Consider the following 27,782-nt stretch of genomic DNA (forward strand, 5'->3'; position numbering starts at 1 on the left):
CATCTTTGATTACTTGTAATTCATCAGGATCGAGGTGGCTGCACAGTGGAAGACTTTTGTAACCACGTCCACAGGACTCTCGTGAAGGATATGAAGTATGCACTCGTTTGGGGCACGAGCGCAAGGCACAATCCTCAAAATTGTGGTCTTTCTCAACATCTTGAGGACGAAGATGTTGTTCAGATCGTCAAGAAAAAGGTACATAAATGGAAAATCTATCCATTCAACTATTCAAGTAGACTAGTTGCGCAAATCTTGGAATTTTGATCTCTGTTCCATGATGAGACTAGCTTAACGTATACTGCATATCTTGGAATCTTTAGGAGAGAGACGAAGGAGGAAGAGGGCGGTTCAAGTCACACTCAAACGCCCCTGCTAGAATTGCAGACCGAGAGAAGAAAGCTCCTCTTAAGCAGTAAGCTGATCAGTGTTCTCTATATGCCCATCTCCACCATCATAGTTGTTGATGATTTCATCTGATTAAGATTTACTATGTTGAATCCTGAATCTTTGTACCTTCTCTCACAATATAAATTGTCAAACAAGTTCCCGTTATACTTTTTCCATATATTCTGTTTTTGATTTTGTTTGGAAGTCCACCGCTAACTCTTGAAATATTCAAGTAAAACAATGAAAGGCATCCATAATGAAGATTTTACAAACAAGGAGGAACAAAATGGACTCGAATTCGAAGTTATTGAGAAGTGGCTTAAGTAGCCAAATTACAAGCTCAAATAACTCCAATCAATATTCTTATATATGTAAACAGTACACAGAAGCTGTTTCTGTATCTCTTTAGTTCGTGTATAAGTTTCTCAGGAACCGTTCCCGAAGCAAGACAAAGATAAACCAACAGGCTGTTGAAAATCACTTGATAAATAACATCATTGCTCGCTCTTTTAGCTTCGCTGGCTCTTGGCCCAGACATGTCTTCCAGTTACTATCCCTGGTGGGTATAGATCAGTACACTGGCTTGAACCAGCACTGCGTCTTGCATCTCCATTGCAAGATAATCCTGATTGTCTCTGCTTGGCTTGAGTACATTGTGTCAGGCTCATGTAGCTTGGCTTTCGATAGTATCCACCACCATCAAGAACACTGCTAGAGAATGCAACTGGTGATTGAGATGTTGACGACGTTGATGTCTCATCGTATAAAGAATCATAGCTCATGCCTGACGAAACCGGAGGAAGAAGAAGTGGAGGTCTAGCAAGAACTCTAGTTGAAGTTAGATTGTTCTTCCTGACTTTTACAGTCTCATATTCAGAGACTACACTGCTCTCACTACTTTTCCTTGAAAATGTCCCTACATCTTCATGCCAGTTCCAACCAGGACTGCTCTTGCGCGAACCATGGTGTGTAAGAACTCTTCCGCTTGGACTTGGACACGCCCTCGACTGCCAAAACAAACTCATCAGACATGATTACAATCAGTGAAACACTTTCAAATTTATGTTCTGAAAATACATTGACCAACCTGATGAGTGAGAGCATAAACCATAGCTCTCTCCCTCTTGATAGCTCCTTCTTGCTTCATCTGTAACTTCGTTTTCACTTCCTTTACACTTTTGGGGCTACCACACCAACTCTTCTGTAAAACATCAACCAGATTCACATACTTAAAAAGTAATGTTCAATAACCTTACTCAAAACTCCTGCAATTTTTTTTATTTATACATACCTCGGTCTGCTTTACAGGATCTTTTAGCTCAACTGAGTCTGAAGGCGCTCTACGATGAGCTCTTACACGAGACTGGACACGAACAAGAGCTTGCATACACCTTAGTGTAACAGCTGCTTGTTTCCTAACTTGTCTGCCACGAAATATTGCCTGAATTCTCACTACAGCCTTCAGAGCTCTAAACGCCTGTCTTGCCTGAAAAAGAATCCAAACGCAGAGAAGGTTTGTTAGATGCTAGAATCACAGACAACATAATGAACAAGCATACCAAGATTAAGTTTCTTACGCAAAGATCATTGAAGTTTAAAACTTTATAGAAGCAAAAAGACACCACCACCAAAGCAATATATAAATAACTTTGGGAGCAATTGTAATTGTAGAGCAGACTCTTTTAATTCAAAAAGATAAATCATAATAATATTAGGAACGGCTAAACTACAGAGTAGTCAAGAAGGTTACAAACCAGGAAAGCACGAAAAGCAGCTTGAATTCTTGTTGAAGCCCATTCTCGCTTAACAACCAAGAAATCCTTAGGAGGAGCTCGAATGAGAGCTGCCATGGCCGTAGTGAAAGCCTCGTCGGCCGAGAAAGAAGGTGGCTCGGAGCCTAACGAAGAAGCACCATAGCTTGCTCGGCTCTTGAAAGAAGAAGATGTGAAGCTCTCCGATGAAAGCCTCCAGAGCTTCCATTTCTTCTTGCGGCTCTTCTCACTTAACTTATCCTGCTTCACAATTTAACACAAGATTATAAAAAAATATTTGGTATATGTAGTATGAAGAAACAACAAAGATGGAGGCTTTTCTTAGAGTACCTGATCATCTACGTGTTTTCTATGAGATATTAGTGGTCTAATCCAATTTCCTGATCCACCCATCTTCTCAAAATTTAGACCTTGATTTGTGAAAAAAATCAGAACTTCAGAAGCTATTGATTCACAAATTCTAAGCTATAGGGATGCAATGTGGGAAAAAAAAATGAAAGATCGTTTTCTTGGAATTGGGTGTGTGAGTGTGATTGGGATTGATGTTGACAAAAAGTTTGCAGTGTTAAAAAGAGAAGAAGAAGAGAGAGAACAAATAAAATAAAATAAAAAGAGAGAGAAAACGTTTGAATTTTGAAAATTTTGGGGTACGAAAGCAATTTCTTAAAATAACGGTAAGACTTTAAAAGTTTGTTCCTAACATTTTCTCTTAAAGTCCCTTTACTTTTTATTTTCTCTCCAATTTAACCCCGTTAGTTTCTGAATACAAAAACCCATTTGTGTCGGGGCGGGTCGGGTTTTCGCAACAACCGACTGTGACGTGTCGGTTTGATCTAGACGTTCATCTTGTATTAGATCGGACGGTTCAAATTAGAACACATTCATCTTCGTCTACATTTTAGGAAACTCGATAACAGAACAAGATCAAAGACAGAACTAGGAAGAGATCATCCATGGAGGATCCAAAACAGAGCTCTCTTTCTGGTAACACCGAATCTTTCATGAATATATACATGTAAATCAATTTCACAAATTTATGTTTAGTCGTTTATGAATTTGACTTATTTTGCCATATTTAGGGTTTTTTTTTCTATATGTAATTGAATCATGAGCTTTTGGGTTGTTGAGGTTTCTATAAAAGATGGTTAATTTGGGCGTTTTATTAATCTCATTGATGATCGTTTCTGTTTCTGGGATTTGGGGTTTTTCCCCAGAGGAGAAGACAAATGTGATTGGAAGCAGAAAGGAAGAGAAAGAATCAATGTTTCATGGGAAGGAGACCCATGGAAGAAGTGAAGACATTGATGAGAAGACAGGAGTTGATGATGTTAAAGGACCTGGTGTTCTCGGTCGGATGAAGGAAGAGGTTGAAGCCATTGTTGACGCAGTTACTCCTACGAAAAGTTCAGACAAGTGATGAGGGATTAGTATCTCCTCTTTCTTTGTTTCCTATACATCTGTGTAAGAAAATGTAACCACCCGTTTTGCTTAATAATAAAAGACCCGAGTTTTTTGATTCTTGACTAAACAAACCCCATACATATATCATCTTTGAGAATGGAAACTTCGCACCAGATGAGAGTACTGTATATAGTTTCGTTCTGGATTTGTGATCTACCCAAGTTTGAGTTTAACCATCTTCAGGTTCTGCAATGGTTGGTTGGTTACATACCATGATGAATCAGAATTCCATTGCGCAGCTAACTAAAGAATAACAAGTTAAGGTTTGAGATTCATAATGAAAATTGTATGAAAAGATTAATAAAGAACCTTAACAACCAGGTGAAGGGTAATGTCTTATGAAGCTTTTGAATCAACATTCTCTATTCTCCATTTGGATATGAAGGTTGGACTTTTTCTGGATACTGTAATCAGGACTATCCTTAAGTTTAACAGCTTTTTCCCCCGTGAAAGATCAATTTCTCCAATCCAAGGGTCCAGGGAGTTAATATTTCATTTTGTTGTCCTGATTCTTGAATGACTTGACTTGACTGTTTCCCAATGTAAAGAAGAACCAAAAAATGAAGTCAGTCATGATCTCAAGGTAATAAATTCGTGGGCCGAAATGTAAACCCAAGACCATTCTGCATATTTTCAAAACTACCTACGACTGTTTTGTAAAACGGAATCCGTGCTTCTTTGAAGTTTGAACCAATTAGATTGATTGATTCTCCGTTCTGTTGTCATCATGCATCTTGACATCATTACTTTTTTCTTCTAACAGAATCAATGCTTGTTTAAATTATATGGATTTTATACTTCTTCATATGTTGTCATCATCTTGACATCATTATTTTGGAGTTAATGAAGTTAAGATATTAAAATCCTTTGAAACCAAGATAACCGTGTGCGTTTTACGATTTCAGTTCAACTGTCATGATAATAATAATTCAAACTTAAAAAAGACACTGCGAAAAAAAAGAAGAAACACACACAAAAGCAAGCACACCCTATAATATACGGAAAATCTCATAAAAAACCACCAAAGTGGCAATGACTTCCAGTTTAAACCTCCAAACTATTATACTCCCAATTAAAACCATCAAAGTGTTAAATTTATTAAATTAAACCTTCAAAGTGGCAATCGTATTCTCGGGCCCACATTTATCACTGGAACTGTTAACAATTATTTCACTCCGTCAAGTAAACACTAACGCCGTTCATTCTGTTAATTAACATCCTTTTTCATAATTTAAGATTTTAAACGTGAATAAAAACGTGAAGACATTACAAAGTAAAAAAAAATAAAAAATAAATCAAAATTAAACAATTAGATGAAAAAGAAATCATTCCATAAAACATAAATCATGTTCATACAAAATGCTTCTGAGTGATTACAAAAAGACATCAGTGTCAAAAAAATACATAAACCAAACATAAACTCCAGATTTCAAACAAGAGGTTAAGGATCATTTCGAGACCTATCATAAACTCTGTCTCCAAACACTTCAAAAGGTCGATCTGTGAAGGGACTCCAAAATGTTCCAACCCCCCTTGGAATGTTTTCCACTTTCCTTACCTTAAGTGGGCGTCCACGCTTCTTTGGCTTTGGTTTGTTAGAAGAGACTGAAGGCTGAGGTGCACTAGAAGAAGCAGGAAATGTTTCATTAGTAGCTAATGGTTGGGATTCACCAACTGGTTTGGCCTTACTCTTTCTTGGCTTTGGCTGACGCAATGGTGGAAACTGATTCATGAGAAGAAAACATTAAAAAGCAGAACTTGAGGCCTACACTGAACATAAGGAAAAATAGAGACAATACCTCAGATGGTTGTTTGTGTGGTCTACCACGCCTGTTTTTTGGTCCCTCCACAACCGCTGGTTCATTTTTACATCCACTCTTGATATGTCAAGCTTGACCACAACGGCTACAATGTGGTATCCTACCATGTCTTGTTGATTTTCCATGATTTTTAAGTCATTCAAAGGGCTCTTTCTTCCTATCACATTTTTTTGGCCGACCTCTTGGCTTACGAATGTTTGGAATTGCAATAGGAGGTTTCCCTGTTTTACTCCAGAACTGCTCACCATTAACAGGTTTGATATTTTCCACATATGTGTTCTTGAAGCATGAAGTTTCATAATAGCTAGCCACATATTTCTCTGGATCATCTTGGTTGTCATCTAATACGCATACATCATGTTTGCATGGTATTCCTGTCAATGCAAAACATAAACAACTCCAAAAATAAGCAATCAACATAAACCACAACAAATTTAATATTTAAGGAACCAAAAAACACACCTGTAAGATCCCATCTTCGGCATGCACATTGGTGTCTTGCTAAGTCAACTGTATATCCAACATTAAACTCATTTACCTCATAAATATAGGAGCTACTGCGTAATGTGCTGCAATACTTCTTATCAACCCGTGCTTTCTCCAATATTGCCATTGTGATTGGTGTGAGAAAGGAATTACACTTATCTGTTTTTGCCCACCTACGTGAAATCCTAACCATGGCTTGTCTTCTAATATCTTCCAACATGGTAATGACATGCTTACTTCTTGCTATCTAATTGTTCTATTAAATGCTTCTGAAAGATTGTTGTGCACATCAGCACAATGAGACTCAGGATTAAAGAATGCTCTACACCACTTCTCTGGTTCATAATTTAATAAAGCCTCATAGGCAACAGGATCATACACATACACCAACTTCATCTTCTCCTCATACTCCCCTTGATGGTAGCTGTATGCAACACCCCAAAACAAATTTTTGTATTCTGACCTTGAAAAAGTCTTCTTCCAATTACCATAAATATGCCTTGCACACATACGGTGCTCTGCTTGAGGAAGTTCTGAACCCATAGCAATAACAAGACTCTGAAAATATCAATAACAAGACATCAATAATAAGTTTACTAAGCAATAAATAATTATGAAACATATTTAGTGATTACCTTCTGTTTATCAGAAATGATGGTGAGATTTTCGCCCACGCCTAAGTTTAAATCCGTCTTCAATTTATTGATAAACCAACCCCAAGTGTCTTTGTTTTCACCAGTTACAACTGCCCATGCAATTGGATACATCTTGTTATCTGCGTCTCTACCAACAGCTGCAAGCAAATCACCCTCTAAATCCCACTTCAAGAAGCATCCATCTAAGCCAATCACCGGTCTACAACACTTCAGCCATGTTCTCCGTAACTCATCAAAACAGATATAGAAAGCCTGAAATTGTTGTCTACCATTGTTCTCAACTGTTACAATCTCTGTTTTGATGTCCTTGTGAGACCGTTTAAGCTCAGCCTCATAATTCCAAAGCTTAGCAAACTGAATTGCCTGAGCTTCTAGAACTGAATCCAAAGCAATCCTTCTTCCTTTATAACACTTTGATATGTTAACAACTATATCATACCTTTCTTTGATGATGTCCTTTATATTTGCAGCTGATAAATTGACATTCCTTCTTATCTCCTCTCTGAATAAGCCTGCTATAACACCTTGCTTCAGCATTGATACTCTGCTAGACTTCCCATGGTTGTGCTTGTAGTGACATAATTTAACCATCCACTTGTTTATTGGAAGCTCAACTGAGCAGAAAATTTTCCATGGACATTTATCCTTGCAACAAACAGCAGCAATCCTGTTTGCTTCTGACTTTGCCATTTTAACATCATACTGAGTATGTAATGAGTATCTGAGCAATTGGTCTTTGAACTCTAATCCGCTGTTGAAAGTCTGAAACAACCAGATGTAAGGCTCTTTATTCAAATCTCCATGAAACTTATCTTTCCTCTTCTCTCTTCTTGGATTCTTCCACTCTTCCCACTCTTCTTCTGATTCTAATGGTGTATCTGGATATTTTGAATCCTCTAATCCGAATTCTGGATCAGTTTCTACTTCCTCTTCCCTTCTTTCTGTTGCTTGCTCTTCTGCCAGTTTTCGAGTTGCATTATCTAACTCTGCATTTATCCTTGAACCTTCCTCAAATACAGACTGAAACCTATCATCATCACGACCATCTCCTGCATCTATAACAACCTCATCCCCATCATCAACCTCAATTTGATTTGCATTCAAACCCTCTGACCCATTCTGATTTACAGTCTCTTGTTCTTGAATTTCATCTAAATCATCACCAAATTTCCCCTTTTCATTTTCACCATCACCTGCAGGTGTTTCGTCTTCAGATTCCTCAGGCTCATCATCTTCTTTTGGTGGCTTATCATCTTCATCTGAATTGTCATTGCCATATTCACTTCCTTCTTCTGCTCTTATCTCATCCTCATCAGGTTCATATCCACCATCAACTTCCCATTTACAATCATGTTCAAGATACACATCAACCTCACCGGCTGCTTCTGCAGAAAAACGCAGCTCCAGCATGTCATCACTAGTCTTATCAAACACATACTTCATCATCTTCGTTTCCTCACTTGCTTCTTTAAACCAGACTAAGCTAATAGGTGTCGTAACATCTACAGATTGAATGAATTTTTCAAACTTCAGCCATCGAATCTCAGAAAGTTTCCAGGAAATGCTCTTACAACCCAATTCACAAATATAATTGTAACCATCATCTTCTTTCTTCATCGTTCCACCATAGTGGATTGAGAGTTTTACTAGTTGGTCATCACTGTATTATAAAAAAAAAATCTGAATCAGTCAAAACTCAACTGAGATGCTACAACTAAAAATCAACTTAGATGTTACACTTTGAAGAAACTCAATTGTATAACAAGAAACTTAAATCAAAACTTTGAAGAACTCAGATTGTATAACCTTGAAGAACTCGATCTCATATATATATAAAAAGTTAAAGAACTTGATTTTAAATAAAAACCCAGAAAAACCCATAAACTGTATCTCTCTTAAAATCGATTTTAAGAATTCAATTTGACATAAAAACCTAGACATTCGTATACCCACTCCTTTGAAATCGAATTTGACATCAAAACCCAAAATAATTTGGAGTTACAGGAAAGATGAAGATAAAAAATCTACAACAAAGCAAAATAAAGTAGATTCATAGAAATCATACCTTTTCTTTAACTGTCTGTGTATCTGTCACTATTCTTCTTCTTCTTCTTTTTCTGGTTCTTCTTCTTAAGTATAAGTCTTTTTTTTTTACTAACCCTAACTCTCAAATCGATTTGATTTTGGAAGTTTTTTTTATTTTGTTTCTATTTTAATTATTTTAATTGTTTTGTTAATAGAAAAATATATTAAAATTTACATGTGGGTTATTAAACGACTGGAATTATTATTCATTTGACGGAGTTAACTGTTTCGTTAACGGAGTTAACTTTTTCGTTAACGGAGTTAACTGTTCTGATGATAAATGTGGGGTCACGAATACAAATGTCATATTGAAGGTTTGATTTAATAAATTTAATATTTTCATGGTTTTAGTTGGAAGTATAATAGTTTGAAGGCTGGAAATCATTGCCACCTTAATGGTTTTTATGGGATTTTCCCTATAATATACTATTAAGACAACAATACGTCCAATAGTTTATAACTTTGGTGTTGGAAAGGAAAAGAGAAGAGAGTGACATACGGACTGACTTTTAAGATTGGCAAAATACCAAAAACCAAACATATCATTTTTTGTTCTGTGTCTCTTAGTTTTGTCTCAATGCTCTTGTCACGTCAATGTGGTGTATTTTGTGCTTTGTGCATGTGTTTTTAATTTGTTTCGTTTGTGGATATTTGAACATTCCCATCACAAAAACACCTATACAAAGTCAACAATTGTCACCATTATCATATATACTTTTAAGAGAAAATTGGTCCATTTGCTCTTTTTTCCTTGCAAATTTGAATGATAAAAGCAATGATATTCTTTTTCAAATTTGACTGTCCAAACAAATATTAGATCCTTTGCATTTTTAGCGTTTGGGAAATTCTGATATACTATTATACAATTATTTACAGTTATATTCGGAATTCTGATGCGCCGCATTATGAAAGTTCATAAAATGATATACTAAACTATAATTCTTTTTTATATATGTGATTAATGGCTAATGAGTTTATTATATACTTATATACAATTTGTCTTTCATATACAAATCACTTTTTCACGACCGACCACTCACTTACTCTCAACAAGTACTGAATTACTTACATATTCCACTATTATCGTTTGTGGGAGGAATGTACAGAAAAGAAGTAACATAGTAAATAGCATACGACTGACGCGTACGATACCGTTGGGTAGAAAGAAATAAAAACGGAAAGTGATTTAAATTTAAAACGACATAATAGCACCTACTATATATCAATCAAATATATATATATATATATATATATATATATTAATGAAATGATTTAATAACTCATGGAACTTTCATAAATACGGTTGTCCTTTTTGTTTTGTCATATTATGATCACAGTGCGACATACCCATATGAAATTTAAATGCATTACTATAAACGTATGCAATTTTAAAAATATATCCAACTGCATATTGAAACAAAAAATGCCTTGAATGGATAATATATAGTCATGGGACGCCACTATGTGCGAGTTCTCTCACGTTTTATGTTATGGCTATTCGATTTCTTAATCAACGACCCTAAATTATTTATGTGGAAAAGTCAAACAAATCAACGGCCCTTAAAATGAAATAGCAATTAATTCTCTTTAACTACAACCGTTTTGTCTCAACTCTGAACTCTCTAAGTCATGTGTGTGCATCTTATCGTATCTGTTCAAATCTAAATAAATACTTATATCTCGGGTTTGTAAAGGGACACTATTGTTATTACATCCTCATCTATAATTCCACTGTTTTCCATGTTTCTTGTTTAATCTAGCTAATCAATACTATAACAACAACCTTAGATATTTTCTTGTTTTTTTTTTTTTTTTTGTCTTTTTAATAATCTCCACTGTTATTTAGACAAATATTATGATGCTGTTGGGGATCAATAATGGATTTAATAGAATCTTTTCAATAGCTAAATTGTTTAAGCAAGGGGTATACATATTATTACTACTGTGTAAAACAAATAGGGTAAAAGAATTAGTAAAAAAAAGTGGAAAAAGTAAGTCAAATGTAGTGCACGGGAAAAGGAAGTTCAAATCATAGTGATGGGCGATAGACTCGATAAAAGCTCCCATGGAATCATGGTGGTGAGATCCCATGCATGTGATTATCCTTCCTACCTAAGATTTACTTATATTAATTGACCAATGACCACTCACTTTCAAGCCATGCTTTAAATTAATCCTCATCCGACTTTGATTTGGCATGTTGCACTCTTTTTATTACCCTGCTGTGCTTACATTCAATTTGTCCATATACTCTGGATGTCACACCAGGCAATGTCATGTCACCATCTATCATCATAAATTCATAACTTTCATTATAATTACATGTTTAAACGTATAAAAAAGTAGACAATGATATCTATTGATTTTATAGAGAGTGTTGTACTGTTGTAATACGCAAAGTGCGTCTCTATAATAAACACATGTGACCAGTAAACGAACGAAACATCATCCATGGATCAGTTTTGAATAGAAGACACAAAAACGGTGCGGATCGGTTCAATCCACTGAGTGTAATTAACTTCGCCGCGATCTCGCTTCGTAAAAGAAAAGGAGGTTACTGACACGTCATCTCCCAATGGGGCTAAATACTTTTAAAGCAACACTTCCCTTTTTTCTTTAGACAAGGGAGGGGAATACTAAATACTAATCTTTTCAAAATTGCCGTAATATTTTTAAAATATGTACCTAATAAATACAAAGACTCTTTTTAAATTATATGAATTTAAATTAAAGAGTTGTCGGCATTTATTATATGAATTTAAATGAAAACAAATCTTTGAACTTATACAAACTTGAGTGGAATTAGAGTTTTTTTCTTTCTTTCTTTTGATTTTGTTTGTTTGACCAATCAAAGAGTGTTCAAATTAATTGAAATGGAAAAAACTATGACCAGTCCTCCTTTCACATTAATGATTTTATATTGTAAATTTAAGTCCATTAATTTGATCAGAATTTAAATCATTCATCTGCAAAATTGTAGTAATCTTTTTTTTCCTGCTAAAATTACAATTTGGTAAATCATTTATTTAGTTTTAAAAGTTAGATTAGTGTGAGAGTGTTTCTACAAAACAACATAGACATTTATTAATATATTATTACAGAAGTAAATTTATTTCTTAAAAAATACTTCTTACTTTAGTAATTTGCAGGTAATTTGAAGTTAATTAATTAGAGTTCATCATAGTCCAAGAGAGAGAGAGAGAAGAAGGCGGAGAAGAAGCAACACAGAAAGATCCTTTTGGCAGCACTACTCTAGTGCTTCAGATTTCTCAGTCTTAAGCAATAAGCAAATAACAAAAGCTAATTCACAAAAACAGAGAGAGAAAGAGACCCAAAACTGTGTCTCTCTCCTAAAACTAAAACCCTCCCCCCTGTGAATTGTGTTGCTTTGCTACTACTTCTACTACTACGTCTCTGGAGAGAAAGTCAATTTATTCAAGAGAAAAAGAGTGAGAGAGAGAAAGTTTCTAATTTTTTTTTTTTTTTTTTTGTGTTTCTTTGCGTCTTTGATCTGCCATTGTCATCAAACTTCTCTCAGCTCATCAATCAGCTTCGGTCTCCTCTCTCCTCCTCCCCACCTCGGTAATTTTTCTCCGTCCAAGATCTTGTTACTGTGTTTGAAGATCTTGGAATAGCTTTTGCAGCTTGCTCACTGCGTTTCACATTTTCCTCGGATCAATCGGAATTTCCAATGATTTACCGATTCTTTCATCTCTTGTAAGAGAAGTGGCAAATGCGTTTGAATTTTAAAAGTTTCTTTTTTTTTGTTTTCCTTGTCCTTTTCCGAGTTTCTTGCTAGATTTGAAATCCAAAATGTTAAAATCGATTCATTTTTGTCCGCTAAATCTGATAATATTGGGGCTCAGTTTAGTTTTACTCCTCATACAGATTTGTGATTACTGACTTGTATAAAGCTTTCTTATAAAGTATGCTTTTTTTTTTGCATACATATATATTTTCATTCAAAAGGTTGAACCTTTATCTAATGAGAAATCTTATAGTGTATTGGGTTTAATCTTCTGTGCAGACCAACATTTACTAGGGATATAAGACATTGACCACAATTGAGAATCTTGATGAAGAAGAAGAGTTCTTGATAAAGATTCCTGTATTTGTTCTTGAGAGGAATGGCAAGAGGTAGAAGAAGGTCAAAGCTGAGACTTAGCCATATATACACATTTGGATGTCTTAGGCCAAGTGCAGATGAGGGTCAAGATCCTCACCCAATCCAAGGTCCAGGATTTAGCAGGACTGTCTACTGTAATCAGCCTCATATGCACAAGAAGAAACCTTTGAGATACCGCTCTAACTATGTCTCTACCACCAGGTACAATATGATCACTTTCTTTCCCAAGTCACTCTACGAACAGTTTCACCGCGCTGCCAACTTCTACTTCTTGGTAGCTGCCATTCTTTCTGTGTTCCCTCTCTCGCCCTTCAACAAATGGAGCATGATTGCTCCGCTGGTGTTTGTTGTTGGGCTCAGTATGTTAAAGGAGGCTCTTGAAGATTGGAGTAGGTTTATGCAAGATGTGAAGATTAATGCGCGGAAAGCTTATGTTCATAAACGTGATGGCGAGTTTCGTCGCAGAAAGTGGAAAAAGATTATTGTTGGGGATATTGTCAAAGTGGAGAAAGATGGCTTCTTCCCTGCTGATTTGCTCTTGTTGTCGTCCAGTTATGAAGATGGGATTTGTTATGTAGAGACTATGAATTTAGATGGTGAGACCAACTTGAAAGTGAAAAGGTCCTTGGAAGCGACATTATCGCTGGATGACGACGAATCTTTTAAAGATTTCACGGGGACTATAAGATGTGAAGATCCAAACCCAAGTCTTTACACATTTGTTGGCAATCTTGAGTATGAGCGGCAGATATTTCCACTGGATCCAAGTCAGATTCTGTTGAGAGATTCAAAGCTTAGGAATACACCTTATGTTTATGGAGTGGTGGTATTTACAGGGCATGATACTAAGGTGATGCAGAACTCAACAAAATCGCCTTCGAAAAGGAGCAGAATCGAAAAGACTATGGATTATATCATCTACACGCTTCTCGTCCTACTTATTTTGATCTCTTGCATAAGTTCATCCGGATTTGCTTGGGAGACAAAGTTTCACATGCCGAAATGGTGGTACTTAAGACCTGAGGAGCCTGAGAACTTAACCAATCCAAGTAATCCTGTTTATGCTGGAGTTGTCCATCTGATCACTGCTCTGTTGCTGTACGGATATTTGATACCAATCTCTCTTTATGTCTCCATTGAGGTTGTGAAAGTGTTGCAGGCATCTTTCATCAATAAAGATTTACACATGTATGATAGTGAGAGTGGTGTTCCAGCACACGCACGCACATCGAATCTAAACGAAGAGCTAGGACAAGTGGATACTATCCTTTCTGATAAAACGGGAACTTTGACTTGTAATCAGATGGATTTTCTGAAATGCTCAATTGCTGGCACTTCTTATGGAGTACGTTCCAGTGAAGTCGAAGTTGCTGCTGCACAGCAAATGGCTGTTGATCTTGATGATCACGGAGAAGTATCCAGTAGGACAAGTACTCCAAGGGCCCGGGCTCAAGAAATTGAGTTAGAAAGTAGCAGTCATCATCGAGCTGAGCATAATCAAAGAATTCCTATAAAGGGGTTTGGTTTCGAGGATATCAGGCTAATGGATGGGAATTGGTTGAGAGAGCCACATACAAATGACATTTTGCTGTTTTTTCGAATATTAGCTATTTGTCACACTGCTATTCCCGAGCTTAACGAGGAGACTGGCAAGTACACTTATGAAGCAGAGTCACCAGATGAAGCTTCTTTTCTTACTGCTGCTAGTGAGTTTGGTTTTGAGTTCTTTAAGAGAACCCAATCAAGCGTTTATGTTCATGAAAGGTTATCTTTTTCAGGGCAAACTATTGAAAGGTGAGACTTCTTAGAGACCTATTCTTGATTCTTTGATTATTTGTTTTAAACACACATCCTGAATGTGTACCAGAACGATGCAGGGAGTATAAAGTTCTGAATTTGTTGGATTTCACCAGCAAACGAAAGCGAATGTCAGTAGTTGTACGTGACCAGGAAGGGCAGATTCTTTTGCTATGCAAAGGAGCTGACAGGTCAGACGAAAAGCTAGAAAGATACAGTCCGTTTTAATTTTTATACCTTCATGAATATTTGAAGCAGTTCTTATAATTTTTGTTTTTTTCCAGTATTATTTTTGAGCGACTGGCGAAAAATGGGAAGACATACTTGGGACCTACCACTAAGCATTTAAATGAATATGGAGAAGCAGGACTCCGTACTCTTGCACTTTCATACAGAAAGCTTGACGAGGATGAGTATTCAGCTTGGAACGCTGAGTTTCACAAGGCCAAAACTTCTATAGGATCTGATAGAGATGAGTTGCTTGAGAGGATATCGGATATGATTGAAAAAGACCTTATTCTTATAGGTGCAACTGCTGTGGAGGACAAACTCCAGAAAGGGGTATGTAGATATCAGACAAGACACCTTAGTTCCATCTCCTCCATCTTGTTTATGTAAAATTGAGTTTCCTTTTTCATTTGAATTAGGTGCCCCAATGCATAGATAAACTTGCTCAAGCTGGACTCAAATTATGGGTTTTGACTGGGGATAAGATGGAAACAGCAATCAACATCGGGTTAGAACAACTACAATACCTTGAAGCAAATCTATATTTGAAGTTCTTTGACCAACTTACCTATTTGCTTTGAACTGCAGATATTCGTGTAGTTTACTTCGGCAAGGCATGAAACAGATATGTATAACTGTGATGAACTCAGAAGGAGGATCTCAAGAAGCAAAAGTAATATGGGGCTAAAATCATTTCCCTTTCCTAAGCGTAAGGACCTACAATTTGAAGATCTAATTAACATGTCTGTTGATGTGATCAGGTTGTGAAGGAGAATATTTTGCTTCAAATCACAAAAGCTGTACAAATGGTGAAGCTAGAGAAAGATCCACACGCTGCATTTGCCTTGATCATTGACGGGAAAACCCTAACTTATGCGTTGGAGGATGAGATGAAGTATCAGTTTCTTGCTTTGGCGGTCGATTGTGCGTCAGTTATTTGCTGTCGTGTGTCTCCTAAGCAGAAAGCTTTGGTATTTCCCCCCTTCGCTTGTGCCATGCATCTGCACACATTGGCATTATGAGTTTCCTTATAATTATGTTTATTTCAAAAAAATTCTAAAACAAGGTAACGAGGTTAGTTAAAGAGGGAACCGGGAAAACCACCTTGGCAATTGGTGATGGTGCAAATGATGTTGGAATGATTCAAGAAGCTGACATTGGTGTTGGTATCAGTGGGGTTGAAGGAATGCAGGTTAGTGTAGAATGTATTTTTGGTGTCCCAACTTGTAGCAAATGTACAATGATTGTTCCTATCCCGGCATTGCTTTTGCTGATTATCATTCGTTTGCAGGCTGTTATGGCAAGTGATTTTTCTATTGCCCAGTTCCGGTTTCTTGAAAGATTGCTCGTCGTTCATGGACACTGGTGCTACAAAAGAATAGCTCAAATGGTATATATGTGTACAAGATGTCTTCTAATTTTAATGCATCCTATTTTACTCTTTTGGTTTCTTACATATATTGTTCTGTATCCAGATCTGCTATTTCTTTTACAAGAACATAGCATTTGGTCTCACTCTCTTCTATTTTGAGGCCTTCACTGGATTTTCTGGGCAATCAGTATATAATGACTACTACCTATTACTCTTCAACGTCGTCCTTACTTCATTGCCAGTGATTGCCCTTGGAGTCTTTGAACAAGATGTTTCCTCGGAGATCTGCTTACAGGTAAGATTCAGCTAAGCTGCTGTGAGAAGTCAAACCTTAAAACTTCTGTGAATTTCTCACTCACAACAAAAGAACTCTTTCTTTGTTCTGCAGTTTCCTGCGTTATACCAACAAGGGAAGAAAAATCTCTTCTTTGACTGGTATAGAATATTCGGGTGGATGGGAAATGGTGTGTACTCCTCCCTTGTTATATTCTTTCTCAACATTGGAGTCATTTATGAGCAAGCTTTCAGAGTCAGTGGCCAAACTGCTGACATGGATGCTGTTGGTACTACCATGTTTACTTGCATTGTTTGGGCTGTGAATGTGCAAATCGCTTTGACGATGAGTCACTTCACTTGGATCCAGCACGTCTTAATCTGGGGAAGCATAGGTCTATGGTATCTTTTTGTTGCGCTCTACGGGATGATGCCTCCAAGTCTTTCAGGCAACATATATAGAATTCTAGTTGAGATTCTTGCTCCTGCACCCATATATTGGGTAACCACATTTTTGGTCACAGTGACCACAGTCCTCCCTTACTTTGCCCACATATCTTTTCAAAGATTCTTATATCCGTTGGATCATCACATCATTCAAGAGATCAAGTACTACAAGAGAGATGTAGAGGATAGAAGAATGTGGACAAGAGAACGGTCCAAAGCACGGGAGAAGACAAAGATTGGATTCACAGCTAGAGTTGACGCGAAAATCAGACATCTAAGGTCAAAGCTGAATAAGAAACAGTCAAATATGTCACATTTTTCAGCTCAAGATACAATGTCCCCAAGATCAGTATAGCTTCTGGGGCATTCTCAGGAATTTTCTCTTAAAGGTTAATTATACTTTTTAAGATTTCCAACCTGTAGAAACAGTATCAGGCTCTGGATTTTGATTTCAGACTGGAGATAGCTCTTGATGCCGTTGTGTGTATGACATGGAAGAAGGGAGAATCTTATATAGCGTGAGCTGACTGATGGTTTGGGGGTTCTTGTTGTTGTATCAGAAACAGTAACTATACATAGATTTTTTTTGTGTATACTTAGGACAGATCGCAACACCAACCAAAAAAAAGTATCATCCTCCTTTTGTTCCTCTCTCAAATGTTGTTTACACTATTCTGACATCAGATTCCAAAGGATACTTGCGAATTGTGATAGACAAACATATTTTCTCATGGTTCTTGTTTTGCTAATATTGACTCAGAAAATGCTGGACACAAGAAAGAACATATAATAAAATTGATGTTTTGGATCTTATATAGTGATTCATACAGCAACTTGTTGAAATCCAAAAAAAAACAAACAAACTTGCAAACCAAGAATGCAAAAGCTCGAAGCGGTACAACACTCTGATGAAACAGAGGAACTATTTTTTCTTGGCTTTGGGCTTGTCAATGGATGGAGCATTGTTTTTAGAAGATTCAATCCCAGTTTTGCGGCCCTCTAGCAAATTCATGGTCTCACCAATCCCAATCTTGTCTTCACCAGCCAACAACTTCGTTAGCTTATCCTCTGTGAAATCACCTTTCTTCGTCGTCAATCGTCCCTAGAGAAACAATTTAAGTCAATTGAACAAACAAGATTAGTCTTATCGATTCATCACTCTATGAGAAATTTCATCGAACAGGTGGTGGGCTACTACTATTAATGTTACAAATGTGGTGAATTTTGTTCTATCAGATTTTATAACCTGGCAGAGTCTGATGTACTTGGAGATCAATAAATCGGATTCAGAGCGAGGTTCCTTGAGAATACCCAGAAATGATCCAACACCGGAAGATGGAGAAATAGGCGGTGTGGGTGTAGTAGACGCGGACGATGCGGCTGAGAACTGTTTCTGATGGAACTTCTTCGCCGCAGCAGTAGCCGTTCTCAAAACCCTCCCCGCTTTGATCGCCATGGACAAGCACCAGCTAATGTATCTATCGTATGTGTGACTCTCTCCCTATTCTAAGTGATTATTTTTCAGATCTTTCGGTTTACGAGCAAATTAAAAAAAAAAAACTCTTAAACCCAAGCCCATCTTTTTTTTGTTTAGTTCAATTCAACCCCGCTAATCTCTTAATTCTTTACCAAAATTTCCCCAAACTATAAAAATTCAATCTGAAATTGAAGATTGTATCTACTTTATTTAGAAAATTACGTCATTAAGATTTAAAATTCGTTCATGTCATAGTCAATTCTTCCAAAAACTGTATCGGTAAATACTAAATAACAGCACTATTTATAGAAAGACAAGTTTTTAAAAATATTAGGGTATCTCTCCAATTTAAAATGGTTTTAATATTGCTTGACACTCAAGAGTCTCTCCTATAGATGGTAAATTTGAGCAAGTAATCTCTGCCAACTTGTTCTTCTCGGTTAGTTTACGACTGGTCAAAGTCTTTAACCTCCAAAAGATCCTTTATTATATAGTTTTTCAAGCTAAAAAAATCATCTGGTTTTTAAAAGCACACAATACAAAAAAAATAATACGATCCTTTCCAACCACACCAGAAATTCAGATGTTTGGGCTAAAATTACTCAACTACCTAATTTTATGATGATAAAATGAAAGAAAGTTAAGTGTTATTTTTGTCCAAACATATTCCTAAAGTTGGTAATCATAAAAACAAAGGAAGAAGATAACGCAAAAAGCTAATATAGCCCCTATTATCAACTAGCAACTCCAGATTCTGTGCTGCTTTCTTTTTTGTCCCATCATCCTCAATCCAGGAACATAATATTTCCCTGACAACCTGCAACAACAGAACAAATCTGACAAAGATTAGACACCAAAGATTTCTACAAGGAAGAATACTGATGAAAATAGTGTGTCAGGATTCTTTTTAATTCATTTACATTCTTCGTGCATCTCTCTCGCTATCACTAGCATATACTCCGCGTGTTTTGCCAGATTCATCATTCTCTCTATCTCTTCTGACGATCCTTTGACCACATCTAATTTGTTCTCTACTTCCACGAGCTTATAAGCTGCGGTTATTGAAGCTTCACCAACCATCTCCTGTGAAATAGAGGGTCCTTGACTGTGTGTCTGCCGGGGTTTCGCGTTCATCTCTTTTGGTCTCGCTACTTGTGGTGTTCTTGGTATCAAGCTATTGTCATTCATCTTGTAGAAGTTCTGTGTCTGTTGTGTGTATTGTTGCATTTTTGAAGAACCAAAAAAAATAATAATAATAATAATAAGCAGGAATGAGGACACAACACAGACCAAGAAAGATTGCGCACTTGTTCAACCAAGGCTTTCAAGACTTACTGATTTTAAGTGGCTAACCTTTTCAAGTTTTCCCTGAGCAGCAAGCCTCCTCAATCTTGAACTAAGCATCCTTCTGAAATTTGGTGGTGCTCCATGTCGTTGCTGCTATACACATACCAGACCGTTATCATGAATTTGATCATTACATCACAAACTTGTCCATTACAGGGTTAGCTGCTAAGACTGATAGTGGATACTGAACCTAATAGAGCTCTATAGTATTTTTTTAAGATTATCATACTGACTTCAATGCAATAACTAGGATCAAATTATAATCGTAATGAATGGTTGAATAATATAAGACTTTACATTGATAACTCTGATTAACAGACGAAACGTTGAGACAGATGAATAGATATGACTCAAGTAATTTAAATTTGCCAAAACCAATGCTTCATTCACATCTTAAAGTGGTACAATGATTGTGTATTTCAGAATTCAAGATAAGATTGGTGTTTAACTGTTTATATTGCTCATTAGATTAGCTTGACTTTGCTTTCAGCATAACTGAATAAGCAGCTTGCGAAATAGATCAGCGTTTCAGTGATGACAACTGGCAGAATAAAGAGAGCGCCAAAATATGAGTATATGACTAACCTCAATGCAGTTGTAAATTGCACTGACATCAGATCCATTAACATCCGTCAAGGCTGAAAGAGCTTCAAATATCATTCCATCATATCTTCATAAAATAATGGCTCATCAGAAGCGTAACAATGCAAGTAGACTAGCAATTTACAGTACTTATGAATCTCCACAGGATTAAGTACTGGCTCAGAAAAGAAGGAAGTAATGAAATCAAACCTGGGAACATTCTTCGCATCAACAACAATGTTACAAAACTCCTCAATGTTTTCAGAAGATACATTACGGATAAGTTTAGCTACTGGAGAAGGGATAGCATTAGGGATTTGATTACAGGTAGCGGCAGCTGCAGCGGAAGCCAGATCAAAAGCAGCAGCTTTGATTTTTGGTGTCCTTATCTTATCCTTAGAGCCTTGAATGCCAGGGGCAACACTTAAATTACGCCACTTATCCTAAAACATATGAAACATCGGATGACTAAGATTCGTGTTTCATAGGTAAACAAATAAGGGAGACAGTGCTAATTTTCAAATCCTGAATAGATGAAATAAAATGAAGACAGAGATATCAACCTCAAAGTTCAGACTCAACAATACATACTTTCTTTAGGTTTGAAAATTTGTGTTCGTATCAAGATTTTTCAAAAAAAAAAATCCTATGACATAAGAAGACAAAAGTCATCATAGACAATGATCGACTAAAATTGGTTCTCCTAAACCAGATTCAGAAAAGAGTAAAAAGAAAAAGAAAAGAATACCGATCACCTGCTTTAACCCTAAAGTTTCAAAATTTTGTCGTGCAAACCATAACTAGAGATTCTACTTGCATAGCATTAGATTAAAACAAGTACACATTTTCTATAACCGTCTTAGCTAGTGTCATATACAGCCATTATAGCGAATCAAACACCTAGATCTCAGAGTAATATGAAGACCTTCTCGCAGGTGAAAACTACAAAAGAAACAGAGAAGACAACCTGTCGACTTGACTCACCAGAGTAGAAACTCAATTCAAGAAAAAATCTACAAATTATAATCTTTCTTCAGCAAAAACTTACACTCAAATAAAGCAACTAAAATTCAAAGTCCAGTAAAAGATGATAGAACACATAAATAGTAAATATTAGAGAAGTAACAAATCACACTTCAATCATCATTGGGGAAAAAAACAAACACAAACGACGCACTCAATTCATATCAGTAACCTACTCTAAAACAAAAGCACCGGGAGAAGATTGAACCAATCACAAAATTTCAAATTTCAACTCCAAAGAAGTCTTGAACTAAATCAGACGTATTCAGTTAACAAAGTGATCATTCCCGTTGTGCTTTTAAACTCTATAATTAGGGTTTCCCATGTTTCAACAACAGCCAGTAAAAAAAAAGAAGGAGTAATTGAAGAAGAAGATAATAATTATAAATAAAATAAAAGAAAAACCTTGAGGTCGATGTTGGAACGATTAGAGAGCTGCCCATCGAATTCAGAATCGCGGAGAATATTCTTCCACTTGCCGGGACCGTGCTTTCTAACACCGGCGAGTAATGCCTCCTCTTCCTCCGCCGTCCATTTAAGCTTCTGGTTTCCCATCTCTTCTGTTATCGCCTCTTTGTGTCGCTTCTTCGTTTTTTTGTGTGTATATAATCACACAAATCAAATATTATTGGTGACAAAGGACGTCTCGCCGCCGATTCTTCCGCCGCGCTTTGTCCCCAATAACTTATTGCTTTTTTTTTCTCTTCTTATTATTCAATATTTATTTGCAAATCCATACAAAAATCTTTTTTTGATATATGTATGTATATCTATTGGGTATATTGAAGAGATCAATCTACAAAATGGGTTGTTATGGTAGCATTTACAATTTAAGAAGCATATTATGTAAAAGTTTGAAAACTATAGGGTCGTAATTGGAAAAAACTTAAATTGGGTAAAGATTTTGGGGTAAATAATTCTAAATAAAACATCAGGGGTCAAATTCGAATCAATCACAAAATCTTACCAACCCTAAAAATGTCTCTTTTCGAATTCTGAGCTTTTCTCTGTCTCTCTCTCTCACTCACTCACTCACTCCGTCGTCTTCTAATGGCGATCAATCATGGCTCGGATCACGAGTCCGACGAAAACACGCGTCTTTACCATCCTTACCAGAGCTACCAAGTCCCGATCAAAGCTCAGTATCTTTACAAGCTCCCTACTTCTCCAGAATTCCTCTTCACGGAAGAGTCCCTCAAGCAGCGTCGATCATGGGGGGAAAATCTCACCTTCTACACTGGGGTAGGTTATCTCGGCGGATCTGTAGCCGGTGCTACAGCTGGGGTCTTCTCCGGTATCAGGAGCTTTGAAAATGGAGACACGACTAAGCTTAAAATCAACAGGATTTTGAATTCGTCTGGTCAGGCAGGTCGCACTTGGGGTAATAGGATTGGGGTGCTTGGGTTGATCTACGCAGGGGTTGAGAGCGGTGTGGTGGTGGTAACTGATAAAGACGATGTTTGGACTAGTGTTGTGGCTGGCCTCGGAACCGGAGCGGTCTATAGGGCAGCTCGAGGAGTGAGATCTGCGTCTGTGGCTGGTGCTCTTGGCGGAGTAGCGGCTGGTGCTGTTGTCGCTGGGAAGCAGGTTTTCAAGCGGTATGCTCACATATGAAGAACCGGAGTGATCTTTAGAGTACCTGTATGGGATAGGGAAATCATAAAAATCAGAGCTTTCTGGGGTTTCTAGGGTAGAATTCTGGTTTTCATATAGCAAGATTAAAGCTTGAGAACCTTTATTTATATATAATAACAATGATAATAAAGGTTTTACCGTTTGGTATTTGAATCTCCATGAGTTCTTGCTTATGATCATGCTAGTTTTTGTTATTTGTTGTGCCTCTTTTTCACTTGTCCAAAAAGCGTGGATGTTGTTGTTATCAGACTGACTCAAGAGGTGAAATAGCTTTCGTTCTCCTTTCCTCAATGACTCTATCTTTCATCATTTTGTAAAGAAGAATGAATAGTTTAAACTGTTCACACTATGTGATTGTTCGACTGTGGTATTCACCAGTGATTGTTTGGCTCTGTTATTCACCAGTGTTGATCGCTCATTTGTTAACAGTTGGCCATCTAATCTCTACTAGCATTTCTGAGTTATTTTAAGTTCTTGGTTTCTCTAGCGGGGACTTTTTCTTATTGTATGTGATTGTTCGTTGATCCAGAACGTGCGAGTATCACACATATCCCTTAGTTGTACTCATTTTCATATCCGGACTCTCTGTTGAAGTTTTTCGTTTTATCTCTGAAATTTCTCTAGGTAACGACTTCAACAATATGTTTCATGATATAACGTGGATCTGTTGTGGATTTCTCCTTTTTGCCTCTTAAGTCTCAAGTATCTTTTGCTTTTTGCATGCTGTGTATTAAGTCTAAGCCGGTATTGTCTCAAATTGACAAAGTGCCTTGTCTGCTAACATTGCTGGTGCAGCTCTGACAGGTATTCCCTTAGGTTTAAATTATTTGTGTGTGATTACTTGCATCAAAAAATTTACATTCAAATAAGATAGGCTGTAATTTCTGTATCTTAGAAAAGATTTTATTGTGCTGCAGATGGAATGCTCTTGCGCAAAGGTGAGTTGAATTTGCAAGGGCGAGACAACTCTTCTATAAGAAAGGTGTTTTTTTCAAGAGACCAAAAAATAAAGTGTTTGATATACAAGATAGGAACTTCGACAGTATGGGAGATCAACATTGAACTTTGGGTGGAGTACAAATCATGAAATACTGACAGCAAATTCCATCGCATTGGCTTGTTTATGATCATGTAAATCGCCTTCGTCTAATAAGTACGGGAGGGCATCGGATGCTTAAACTGAGCAAGTTCATCGCAGATCTCAGAGATAGCCAATGTCGCTTCACTTTGTTCTACGTCGAAGTTCCAATGTTTTTGTCAATAGGATGTTCTCAATGCATCCTCTATCTGCATGATTGAAATAGAGACTCAGGAATCAAAGAAGTCGATATTGTATTCCTTTTCGAGATGAAGATTAGATATGTGTTATTGCAGGTTCTAATAAACCAACCTGAGAGGAAGATATTGGGGAAAGAGGAACCGAATTGTGAGCACGTGACACAGAAAATATTCTGTTGGAGTTACGTACTTCATGATCCTCTGTTGCAAACTCCCGTAGTTTGCTCAGTGCAGGCAGCAAAACGGAAGCAAGATCAGGTCTATCCTTTTTCCGCAGCTCGCAGCACTGCAGAGCCAACTGAGCTAGAACCAGAGTCTCTTCTTCAGGCCAGTCTGATATTTTTGGATCCAAAACTTCTCTGAGTCTCTTCTTCTCAATTGCTTTCTCTACTCTATGGCTTAAACCCATTGCTGGCATCGCTGTGATGATTTGCAGAAGCACCACCCCAAATGAGTACAAGTCAGACTTCACTCCAAGCATTCCCGTTTGCTGGTACTCGGGGTCAATATAACAAAATGTACCTGTTTCAGCGATTGGATACATGTTAGGACACCAAAAGGAGATGGAAAGATTATATTTGTTTGGTTCAAGGTAAAATGAAAGTATTACCGGCTGCAGCAGTCATGTGATAATGGCTGAAGCTATCAGCAATAGCGGGAGGTACCAACCGAGCTAAACCAACATCACTGATTTTGCTAATGAAATGTCTGTCTAGCAGAATGTTTGCTGGCTTCAGATCTCGATGTACTAGTGGCTCGGGTTTGGCCTGGTGAAGGAAAAGAAGTCCTGTAGCAATCTCAGCAGCGATTCTGAACCGTTCTCTCCAAGATAATGGTGGAGTATTATCTTTGCAGAAGAGACGATCTTCTAGTGTTCCATTTTCCATGTACTCATACACAAGACAGCCATACTCGGGACAAGCACCGAGGAGGATCACCATGTTAGGGTGCCTCATGCAACTTAGAACCTCGATCTGGTGAGAAAAACATATGCAAATTAGTATGGAGAAGACATGCAATATATTAGGGATGATGTCAGATTATATTACTACCTCTTGGTTGAACTGCTTCAGGCCTTGTGAAATATCTGACTTCAAGATTTTGATGGCAACAGAAGTGTTTTCAAGAACGGCTTTATACACAGGTCCGTACCCTCCTTCCCCAATCTTTAGAGTATCTGAAAAACCGTCTGTAGCACTTTCAACATCTCTTATGCTATATCTTCTGTAGGATATGCTATTGGCCATCTTCTGTTCCTTGAACCTGGCCTGCATCTCCACAAGTCTTCTTTTGTGGGTCTCCATTTCCGCTAGACGTTGTGCCATTTCAGCTGCTTCGATCGCACTCTGTGTTTTTTGCTTATCCATCTCAGACAAAGCCCTAAGCATCTCTCTTGCTGCCTTTGATTCCTCCAGCTTTTCAGTTTCCGCGGCAGCTCTAGGTACTTGAAGATGAGGGGCCTGCAAGCATTTATTCAATTTCTGATATTGGGACCTTTTCAAGGAGGCATTCTCGGTTGTCCATATGGAAGTAAGTATCTTACACTTTCTCTACACATGGAAGCGTTAAACTGCTGCAATTGGAGTCTCAATCTTCTCACCTCTGCTTCAAGATTTTGATTCTGAGCATATTCATGCACAAAGAACACAAACATCTCAGAACCATGCACTTGATATTCTGCATACCCGAAAACACCAAATCGACGTTTTTGGAACATTAATTTACCTGGTGTTCAGTGATAATTCCCTCAGATAAGCCTTCCTCTCCATCAGTCATCTCAGACTACAGATTTGAAAGAAAATGTAAAAGGCCAGAAAAATTGGAGGCAAGAATGTCGGTTTGAAACGTGATGAGGATACTACTAACCATGGATGTGGAAGAGTGTGAGCTTCCACCATAGGTGGATCGTCCTAGGATGCTGTAGAAACTAGCATTTGATTCAGCACTGTGACCGCTGGAAGAGGATTCATTGCTAAGCTCTGACAGAGGACTCCTGTTAATGGTTGGCTTGTAATGAGGTTTAGGTGGAGAAAAATCTTCTTTCAACGCAGGAGATGACCTGCAAGAATGATAAACCAATGATTCCTGTGAAATAAAAAAAAGCAATGATTCACCAGACAGAACCGGATGAAAAAACCATGTTAATTACCTTCCGGGTTCACTGGAAGGGGTATAACTTGGTGGGCCAGGATCAGACATCATTGCGGGTTGTTTTGAAGGAGGAGGAGAGTGTTGAGGACCTTGAGGTGTCTGAGTCCGAGTCGCTGATCTGCTTGTTATGAGCCTACCTTTAGACACAATAAAGACAGCACATGTATCTGGAGCTGTTTTAAGCAGCGTCGTTGGCACATCTGCGCTCTTAAACTTCCTGGTTAAGACCATAGCAAAGAGTTTTAGCATTCATGGAACCGAAGTTTGAGATTACATTAGTAGGTTATATGAGAGAAAGATAGAGACTTGAGGAAGGAATTTCGCGCAGAGGCTCCAAGGACTATATTTGCAATGGAATTATTGGTGATGTAGTCAATAATTGCACTCGAGATGTCAATATCGTGAAGAAGAACCTCAGTTGCTATAATCTGAGAGAACATATATGATGAGGTCAGAGCTATATATATATACATATGTGTGATTGTTGTAAACAGACAGAGAGATTGATCTCTGACCCCTTTCCGAGCACAGAATCCTCTATAGGGAAGGAAGAACTGGTGCGCCTCTTCCTGGTTGTCATGTGTAGCCTCTGTGTTCTCTCCTGCACCAATTCCTGTTATAAGAAATATCGTTAGATTGATTGATGATGGTGGTGATGATGGTATAGAAGAGATGATAACGATGCCATTACTCAATTTGGTTTGAACATGGAGAAGGATACAGTTTGAAGAATCGACGATGATATTATCGACAGCCCATTTCAAAGCGTGTTGGCTGTTTTTATCTTTATCAATGGCTATGGCGGTAACTGCTTTACTGTCTTTTCCTTTAAGTCTTCTTGCAGCCATCTTTCTCAGCCCTCGAGATGATAATGTCTGAAACTTGTTTCTCGAGAAACTAGAAAGACTTGTGGCCTTTTAGCCTCAGGAGGAGGAAATGAGGAGACAGAATGATAATGAAAAATGGTAAAAGAAATTGAGAAGAGAAGAGGAGAGGAGAAGAGAAAACAGATGTTAACTGTTTTTGTTTGTTGGGAAAATCCAAACCTTATAATGGTTTCTGCACTTTGCTAAATTTAGCGGGTTTTATTTCCAACAATTTAACAGTCTTTTTCAATTTTAGTTGATGACTTATCTTTACAATGTTTTTTTTATTTTAGGAACTTCCATCTCATATTTTGTAAGCTGCAATTCTTTTTTATTATTTGACAGCATCTTGTAAATTGTATAATTAGGACAAATATTTGCGTAATGACATCTTATTTTAATATATGTAAACTAGGATAATTTGGAATCCAAAAAGTTCAAACTGATTTTATGATTGATTGGACCAACGTTTCATACCTCAAATGTTTGTGATGATCTGAAACTATGCGG

The 27,782-nt window shown here is 37.3% G+C and overlaps 10 protein-coding genes across 18 annotated transcripts in view; 4 read left to right on the top strand and 6 right to left on the bottom strand.

Annotated features, from left to right (window-relative positions):
* The window catches only part of LOC104775858 (developmentally-regulated G-protein 1), a 5,169-nt gene extending 4,601 nt beyond the window's left edge, over positions 1–568 (top strand). For both annotated transcript variants that reach the window (XM_010499798.1, XM_010499799.1), the window contains 2 exons: positions 28–198; positions 324–568. In XM_010499798.1, coding sequence (XP_010498100.1) covers positions 28–198; positions 324–419 — 267 coding nt within the window. In that variant the 3' untranslated portion in view covers positions 420–568. The remainder of the gene's footprint in view (positions 1–27; positions 199–323) is intronic.
* LOC104775859 (protein IQ-DOMAIN 1-like) lies at positions 624–2,756 on the bottom strand. Of its 2 annotated transcripts, none has more exons than XM_010499801.2 (5): positions 2,493–2,756; positions 2,145–2,402; positions 1,682–1,876; positions 1,478–1,591; positions 624–1,397 (listed from the first exon to the last, which is right to left on the bottom strand). In XM_010499801.2, the coding sequence occupies exons 1-5, from the start codon at positions 2,553–2,555 to the stop codon at positions 900–902; spliced, it is 1,128 nt and encodes a 375-aa protein (XP_010498103.1). In that variant the 5' UTR covers positions 2,556–2,756; the 3' UTR covers positions 624–899. The 2 variants fall into 2 exon arrangements, with proteins under 2 accessions (XP_010498103.1, XP_010498102.1); XM_010499800.2 differs by having other exon boundaries at positions 2,145–2,405.
* Positions 3,035–3,680, top strand: LOC109131052. The gene is made up of 2 exons (XM_019241539.1): positions 3,035–3,146; positions 3,377–3,680. Exons 1-2 carry the CDS (start codon positions 3,116–3,118, stop codon positions 3,577–3,579), a joined length of 234 nt encoding a protein of 77 aa, XP_019097084.1. The 5' UTR covers positions 3,035–3,115; the 3' UTR covers positions 3,580–3,680.
* LOC104775860 lies at positions 4,933–8,756 on the bottom strand. 2 transcript variants are annotated; one of them, XM_010499803.1, is made up of 5 exons: positions 8,651–8,756; positions 6,565–8,245; positions 5,982–6,487; positions 5,423–5,817; positions 4,933–5,346 (listed from the first exon to the last, which is right to left on the bottom strand). In XM_010499803.1, the coding sequence occupies exons 2-3, from the start codon at positions 8,200–8,202 to the stop codon at positions 6,173–6,175; spliced, it is 1,953 nt and encodes a 650-aa protein (XP_010498105.1). In that variant the 5' UTR covers positions 8,203–8,245; positions 8,651–8,756; the 3' UTR covers positions 4,933–5,346; positions 5,423–5,817; positions 5,982–6,172. The 2 variants fall into 2 exon arrangements, with proteins under 2 accessions (XP_010498105.1, XP_010498104.1); XM_010499802.1 differs by having other exon boundaries at positions 5,906–6,487.
* LOC104775862 (probable phospholipid-transporting ATPase 4) lies at positions 11,847–17,644 on the top strand. Of its 2 annotated transcripts, none has more exons than XM_010499804.2 (11): positions 11,847–12,252; positions 12,698–14,590; positions 14,674–14,784; positions 14,878–15,154; positions 15,241–15,329; positions 15,410–15,494; positions 15,583–15,792; positions 15,888–16,013; positions 16,113–16,211; positions 16,297–16,488; positions 16,582–17,644. In XM_010499804.2, exons 2-11 carry the CDS (start codon positions 12,798–12,800, stop codon positions 17,266–17,268), a joined length of 3,669 nt encoding a protein of 1,222 aa, XP_010498106.1. In that variant the 5' UTR covers positions 11,847–12,252; positions 12,698–12,797; the 3' UTR covers positions 17,269–17,644. The 2 variants fall into 2 exon arrangements, with proteins under 2 accessions (XP_010498106.1, XP_010498107.1); XM_010499805.2 differs by lacking the exon at positions 11,847–12,252 and adding an exon at positions 12,283–12,387.
* Positions 17,701–18,481, bottom strand: LOC104775863. The gene is made up of 2 exons (XM_010499806.2): positions 18,160–18,481; positions 17,701–18,015 (listed from the first exon to the last, which is right to left on the bottom strand). Exons 1-2 carry the CDS (start codon positions 18,367–18,369, stop codon positions 17,836–17,838), a joined length of 390 nt encoding a protein of 129 aa, XP_010498108.1. The 5' UTR covers positions 18,370–18,481; the 3' UTR covers positions 17,701–17,835.
* LOC104775864 (telomere repeat-binding factor 4-like) lies at positions 18,895–22,124 on the bottom strand. 4 transcript variants are annotated; one of them, XM_010499811.2, is made up of 6 exons: positions 21,748–22,124; positions 20,530–20,762; positions 20,323–20,407; positions 19,744–19,827; positions 19,311–19,596; positions 18,895–19,207 (listed from the first exon to the last, which is right to left on the bottom strand). In XM_010499811.2, the coding sequence occupies exons 1-6, from the start codon at positions 21,895–21,897 to the stop codon at positions 19,176–19,178; spliced, it is 870 nt and encodes a 289-aa protein (XP_010498113.1). In that variant the 5' UTR covers positions 21,898–22,124; the 3' UTR covers positions 18,895–19,175. The 4 variants fall into 4 exon arrangements, with proteins under 4 accessions (XP_010498113.1, XP_010498111.1, XP_010498112.1 ...); XM_010499809.2 differs by having other exon boundaries at positions 19,726–19,827; XM_010499810.2 differs by having other exon boundaries at positions 19,744–19,830.
* On the top strand, positions 22,309–23,150 carry LOC104775865 (mitochondrial import inner membrane translocase subunit TIM23-1-like). The gene has a single exon (XM_010499812.2). It carries the CDS (start codon positions 22,393–22,395, stop codon positions 22,954–22,956), a length of 564 nt encoding a protein of 187 aa, XP_010498114.1. The 5' UTR covers positions 22,309–22,392; the 3' UTR covers positions 22,957–23,150.
* On the bottom strand, positions 24,291–26,637 carry LOC104775867 (U-box domain-containing protein 35-like). The gene is made up of 7 exons (XM_019239783.1): positions 26,405–26,637; positions 26,122–26,314; positions 25,981–26,037; positions 25,799–25,876; positions 25,308–25,715; positions 24,866–25,229; positions 24,291–24,777 (listed from the first exon to the last, which is right to left on the bottom strand). The coding sequence occupies exons 1-7, from the start codon at positions 26,635–26,637 to the stop codon at positions 24,332–24,334; spliced, it is 1,779 nt and encodes a 592-aa protein (XP_019095328.1). The 3' UTR covers positions 24,291–24,331.
* Positions 26,678–27,261, bottom strand: LOC109132224. 2 transcript variants are annotated; one of them, XM_019243513.1, is made up of 3 exons: positions 27,098–27,261; positions 26,922–27,019; positions 26,678–26,834 (listed from the first exon to the last, which is right to left on the bottom strand). In XM_019243513.1, exons 1-3 carry the CDS (start codon positions 27,252–27,254, stop codon positions 26,682–26,684), a joined length of 408 nt encoding a protein of 135 aa, XP_019099058.1. In that variant the 5' UTR covers positions 27,255–27,261; the 3' UTR covers positions 26,678–26,681. The 2 variants fall into 2 exon arrangements, with proteins under 2 accessions (XP_019099058.1, XP_019099057.1); XM_019243512.1 differs by having other exon boundaries at positions 26,922–27,261.

The sequence above is a fragment of the Camelina sativa genome, chromosome 3, assembly GCF_000633955.1.
Source record: "Camelina sativa cultivar DH55 chromosome 3, Cs, whole genome shotgun sequence".
NCBI classification, from domain to species: Eukaryota; Viridiplantae; Streptophyta; class Magnoliopsida; order Brassicales; family Brassicaceae; genus Camelina; species Camelina sativa.

Coding starts and splice junctions, on each gene's coding strand:
- LOC104775859 (XM_010499800.2), bottom strand. CDS start 2,555: ATGGGTGGATCAGGAAATTGGATTAGACCACTAATATCTCATAGAAAA. Junction 2,406..2,492: donor GAAAACACGTAGATGATCAG/GTACTCTAAGAA, acceptor TAAATTGTGAAG/CAGGATAAGTTAAGTGAGAA. Junction 1,592..1,681: donor ATCCTGTAAAGCAGACCGAG/GTATGTATAAAT, acceptor GATGTTTTACAG/AAGAGTTGGTGTGGTAGCCC.
- LOC109131052 (XM_019241539.1), top strand. CDS start 3,116: ATGGAGGATCCAAAACAGAGCTCTCTTTCTG. Junction 3,147..3,376: donor AAAACAGAGCTCTCTTTCTG/GTAACACCGAAT, acceptor GTTTTTCCCCAG/AGGAGAAGACAAATGTGATT.
- LOC104775860 (XM_010499803.1), bottom strand. CDS start 8,202: ATGAAGAAAGAAGATGATGGTTACAATTATATTTGTGAATTGGGTTGT. Junction 6,488..6,564: donor TCATTTCTGATAAACAGAAG/GTAATCACTAAA, acceptor TGATATTTTCAG/AGTCTTGTTATTGCTATGGG.
- LOC104775862 (XM_010499804.2), top strand. CDS start 12,798: ATGGCAAGAGGTAGAAGAAGGTCAAAGCTGAGACTTAGCCATATATAC. Junction 14,591..14,673: donor TCAGGGCAAACTATTGAAAG/GTGAGACTTCTT, acceptor AGAACGATGCAG/GGAGTATAAAGTTCTGAATT. Junction 16,489..16,581: donor CCTCGGAGATCTGCTTACAG/GTAAGATTCAGC, acceptor TTTGTTCTGCAG/TTTCCTGCGTTATACCAACA.
- LOC104775863 (XM_010499806.2), bottom strand. CDS start 18,369: ATGGCGATCAAAGCGGGGAGGGTTTTGAGAACGGCTACTGCTGCGGCG. Junction 18,016..18,159: donor AGTACATCAGACTCTGCCAG/GTTATAAAATCT, acceptor TTGTTTCTCTAG/GGACGATTGACGACGAAGAA.
- LOC104775864 (XM_010499808.2), bottom strand. CDS start 21,897: ATGGGAAACCAGAAGCTTAAATGGACGGCGGAGGAAGAGGAGGCATTA. Junction 19,831..20,322: donor CAATTTACAACTGCATTGAG/GTTAGTCATATA, acceptor GTATGTGTATAG/CAGCAACGACATGGAGCACC. Junction 19,208..19,310: donor GAGAGAGATGCACGAAGAAT/GTAAATGAATTA, acceptor CTGTTGTTGCAG/GTTGTCAGGGAAATATTATG.
- LOC104775865 (XM_010499812.2), top strand. CDS start 22,393: ATGGCGATCAATCATGGCTCGGATCACGAGTCCGACGAAAACACGCGT.
- LOC104775867 (XM_019239783.1), bottom strand. CDS start 26,637: ATGGTCTTAACCAGGAAGTTTAAGAGCGCAGATGTGCCAACGACGCTG. Junction 25,716..25,798: donor CTTCCATGTGTAGAGAAAGT/GTAAGATACTTA, acceptor AAATGCTTGCAG/GCCCCTCATCTTCAAGTACC. Junction 25,230..25,307: donor TGAAGCAGTTCAACCAAGAG/GTAGTAATATAA, acceptor TTTTCTCACCAG/ATCGAGGTTCTAAGTTGCAT.
- LOC109132224 (XM_019243512.1), bottom strand. CDS start 27,254: ATGGCTGCAAGAAGACTTAAAGGAAAAGACAGTAAAGCAGTTACCGCC. Junction 26,835..26,921: donor GATTCTGTGCTCGGAAAGGG/GTCAGAGATCAA, acceptor ATGTTCTCTCAG/ATTATAGCAACTGAGGTTCT.